The 4858-nt window shown below is 43.3% G+C and overlaps 1 protein-coding gene across 1 annotated transcript; it reads right to left on the bottom strand.

Moving 5' to 3' along the window:
* Positions 1-2269: 2269 nt before the first annotated feature.
* On the bottom strand, positions 2270-4440 carry LOC307088310 (homeobox protein Nkx-2.2-like; the record flags this gene model as incomplete). Its single annotated transcript, XM_079754164.1, has 2 exons — positions 2270-2814; positions 4224-4440. 2 exons carry the CDS (start codon positions 4438-4440, stop codon positions 2270-2272), a joined length of 762 nt encoding a protein of 253 aa, XP_079610290.1.
* Positions 4441-4858: the final 418 nt, after the last annotated feature.

Raw genomic sequence — 4858 nt, 5'->3', positions numbered from 1 at the left:
CTCTCTCTCTCTCTCTCTCTCTCTCTCTCACATATAAGAAAACCACTCAGAGACCCTTTAGCGCCCCCACATGGAGGTGTCGGACATAACGTTAATTAATCAGTGACATCAAAAACATTTATTATTTAAGTGACATACTAATGCTTTTCATCAGGAATCAGTCGTTATTAATAAATAAATCCTCATTTTTTATTATTCAACAGGTTTTCCTTCAGCGTTTGAGACGGAGACTTTGAATTTGCAGTCTTTCGCCATCAGCTGTTGCACTGGGGCGCCCCCTGGTGGTGAGACGTCGACCTCACAGCTCGGAGGAGGACTAACCATCCGTTCAAACCGGTGAATTCATATCTTTATGATTATTGCTGATGTCTAGACAGGAGGCTGCACCTCAGAACCTTCATTTGGTGGGAAACAAACTCACGTCCTACAGAAAATTGAAGAACTTTTGATTTTACTACGGATTGAAAAGTAAATAGATTAATACTAATAATTAAAATATAATACTTAAGCATTAGTATTAAGATAATACTTAGAATACTTTATTCTAATACTTCTGTCACCAAGATATTTCGAGAAGGCTTTATGTTTCTTGCCTTTCTACTCGGATTAAAGCCGAAATAATCCAACATATAAATGCAAATGAGTTGTATTCAAGATATTTTACATTGATGGACTTTATTGCCAACCCGTAGGCCTATGTGAAATATTTAATGCGCAGACAATCCACGTGTGTTCGTTTGGTTTTTTAGATAAGATTTTTGTTCAATTATGTTCTCTCTGATCTCGATCTCGTGAATTCTAGATCACGGTTTGTTTTCTGAGGATCTGCTGCCATCGTGCGGTCTTACGTGTCATGGGTTCACATCCCAGCTCTTTACATGGTGAAACTCCTACATTCAATATTGGTGGTTATTTACTGCCAATAGGCATTGGCCTGAATTGTAACAATGCAAGAGACGTTGGATTTTGATAAATTTGGATGTTTGCGGGTGTATAAAGCAGCAGAAAAAAACCCCTCAAAGAACAGGTGCGTTTAGAAGAGAGGCTCACTCTTTTCATCGGATCTTCTTTGGGTTGGAATCCAAAATGTCGACCGAAGTTCCAGCCTGGATAGACACCATCAGACCTCAATACCACTCAGCCTCTATGGGGATGAGCCGACCTTATCTGAATAAAGACCCCCCAACACACACACACACACACACACACACACACACATACACACACACACACACACACACACACACACACACACACACACACACACACACACACACACACACACACACACACACACACACAGGGACTCACTAAAGGGTTTATGGGTCTTTCATTGTCAAACGATGAGCAATTCTGGCTTTGCAAAGCCCTGTAATCCCGGTGCCCTATGACCCCGGGACCCCGACGTGTTGTGTTAGGGGCGTCTCTGTTACTGTAACCCCTCAATGTTTAGCCTGCAACGGCGACAATTAAAACGAATAGAAGCGATCTTTAATTGGGCTGGTCGGTTTGTTTTTCTGTCGTTAAGGTGGTGGTCGGGCCTACAGGCGTTGATCTTCAGACGGATTAGGAGCAGGATTATCAGCCTCGGAATATCGTTTGCTTTAGATGACCGTCTCCATGTTCCTACAGATGATTAAGATCTTTAGAGAGGCGGGAAAATAGACAGATCCAATCGGCCCGATAAAAGGGCCGTCTGTGAAAAGGCAGTAGAACAAGTGAAAGTTGTTTCGCCTTTACGGAATTGTCACCAAGTCCTCTTTGGTGAAGTTTACATTTTTTGGCTCGTGGGTCTGCAGCTGGTTTTGTAACAAAGGACATGTTGTCTCTACAGACATCAGAGTCCAGGCCTGAATGAAGCCTACGCTACGTGTCTGTCATTCAATCGAAACACATATTCGGTATTTATGCTGGCCAGTGGCCTACTATATTTGTGTTTTCAGAAAGCTGAATAATTTTTTCTCAAAGTTAAATTCGAGTGTCAAACGTGCATAATAAGTACCATGGTTTATTCATCACATAAATATCAAGTTATCACGCACAGAGCACCTTCATAAATATAAAACGCACGGGAAGTTTCTCAAAGTCAAAATAGCATTTCCTTTATCAAACACAACGGTCAGAAAATACCAAAAATATCAAACACGATCAAATAATACACCACAAGTTGTTTTTTGAAATTCAATTTTTCTCTCCTCTTTTTCTCAGTTCCAGTCCCACCTGTAACCCCCCCCAGTCAGTGCCGTTCAGGTAATCCGCTGAGAGGTGTTTATTTCCCGGGGCAGGTCCAGCGGTACAGCCCGTGCAGACCGGACAGCTGCGACATCACGTCCTGCCCATAGTGGGAGTGCACGTGCATGTGGGACAGGGAGTAGCCACTGCACGTGGAGAGGGGCAGCCCGGCCCTGAGCGTGGCCTCCACGGCCTCGTGCGTCCTGAAGCCCTCGTACGACATCCCGTCCCGCACCAGAATGGGGATGGCCACGCGCCGCGGCGGCGACACGAGCTGGATCATCTCCATGCTCCTCTCGGCCCGCGCGCGCTTCATCTTGTAGCGGTGGTTCTGGAACCAGATCTTCACCTGGGTGGGCGTCAGCCGCAGCGCGCGGGCCAGGTGTTCGCGCTCGGGCGCCGACAGGTAGCGCTGCTGCCGGAAGCGCCGCTCGAGCTCGTAGGTCTGCGCCTTGGAGAAGAGCACGCGCCGCTTCCGTTTCTTCACGCCGTCCTCGCGCCCCGTGAGGTGGTCCACGTCCTGGGATTCATCCGTGGAGAGCTCTCGAGACTTGGACCTCGAGCCCACCGCGAGACTGTGGACTGGGGAGGAGAGCCGCCGTTAGGACTCGTAATTAATACAGCATCTTATGATTATAATATTGATAACTTATATACCTTTAGAACTCTTCATGAACAAAATATAAATAACTCATAGAACTCTTATATTCATGCTCATAATATAGATAACTTATAGAACTCTTATAGTTAATACATATATGATTATAATACAACCTGTATATCATTAGCTCTCTTATAATTAATACATATCTTATGTTTATAATATCGATAACTTATATACCGTTATAACTCTGAGTTGTAATGCAGCAGTTTATATCATAATATTACCCAAATACCTTTATAACTCTTATTGTTATGGAATACAACAGTTTACGATTATATTATCATTTATATACCTTTAGAACCTCTCTTATAGTTAATTCATCTTATGATTTTATATAGATAACTTATAAACCTTTATAACATATTTTAAAATTAATACAATACAGCATTTTTTCATTTGAATATAACTTGTATAGCTTTATAAAGTCTCTTATAGATGCAGAATCTTTTGATTTGAACATGAATAACTTAATCAGCCATTTAACGTCTCTTATAATTAATACACTACAGTAGCTTAGGATTTGAATATTGATAACTTTTATTAATTTATAACGTCTCTTAGGCCTAGTTAATATATACAGCATCGTACGATTTTAATAAAGATAACTAATATACATTTAATAATGTCTCTTATAGCATCGTATGAATTGGAATCTTTGGTACTAATAACGATATAGGCATATATGAATAATATATATATTAAATATTGCAAACTTTAAATACACACACGCAAATTTTATAATTAATTCATGCAATCATGTAACTTAATAAAAATAATACAGATAATAATACAGATAATTATCTAGTTAAAAAAATTCAAATAATATATACTTGGCTACTACAATTAGAAATAGTCCCCTTCTAAATGGCAATATAAATCACTCAAGTCGTATCCATATCACATTTTTAATAAATGTTAACTCGATTTAAAAACGATTGGAATAGCCTTCAAACAGGCCAACATAAATAATTGAACTTGTTTAAGCCAGAGTTAATACGGGATGGGGCTTTAAATGCCCTCTCGTCATAACATATATTAAATATAACATAGTAATATCATGTATGCGCCACTAATAAACAAGACTTCCATAATGACTGAAGGAAGTAAACGATCATTTACGGTATTAAGGTTAAGGGATAATTTAGGGTCTTAAAGTTAAGGGATCATTTAGGGTCTTAAAGTTAAGGGATCATTGAGGTGCTTAAAGTAATGGGATCTTGAGGTTAAGGCATCTTAGAGAAAAGAGATCTTGAGTTAAAAGGATCTTAAAGTAACGGTATCTTAAAGTAAGTGGATCATTTAAGGTCCTAAAGTAATGGGATCTTACTCGCTGATTCCGCCCATCTCGTGTAGTTCCCGGAACCGTTCGGGCTCAGTCGGCTCTCTAGCTCCGCTTGTTTGACGGCTCCGGCTCGGGTCGGGTCCACGACCCGGTGCGTCAACCCCATGTCCTCTGTCTCCTCGGGGCCGGACCCTCCGGCCGGCCCGGGGAGGTCCAGGATGTCCCTCACGGAGAAGCCCGTCTTCGAGGCGGAGAAGGACATGATAGGAAGGCGCTACTGTTGAGCAGTACTCCTGCCGCTGCTGCGTCTGGATGCCCTCTCTGCCTCCCCCTCCCTCCCCCCTCTTCCCCCCCCCCCCCCTCTCTCTCTCTCCCTCTCTCTCTCCCTCTCTCTCGCTCTCTCTCTCTCTCTCTCTACCCTATCTCTCTCTCTCTCGCTAGCGCGGTAAACGGGACTACGGTGGCTTTATGAGGAGGAGAGGAATGTCCTCCCGGTCTCGTCGCTCGCGGCAGAGTGCGGCCGGTCGCGTCGCTCGGCGCGTTAACACCTCCATCACCGTAACGCGGTGCTGCGCTGACCTATGAGCGCTGAGCGGCGGGGGCGCGGTGGAAAGGCAGAGGTAGAAAGGTTACCGAACGCGGAGGCGGGACCCGGGAGTCAAGTTGATGCGCGCCGCGTC

This window comes from Pollachius pollachius (genome assembly GCF_949987615.1).
Source record: "Pollachius pollachius genome assembly, chromosome: 16".
Taxonomy (NCBI): Eukaryota; Metazoa; Chordata; class Actinopteri; order Gadiformes; family Gadidae; genus Pollachius; species Pollachius pollachius.
The sequence above is the reverse complement of the archived record's forward strand: the minus strand, read 5'-3'. Positions and strand labels throughout refer to the sequence as shown.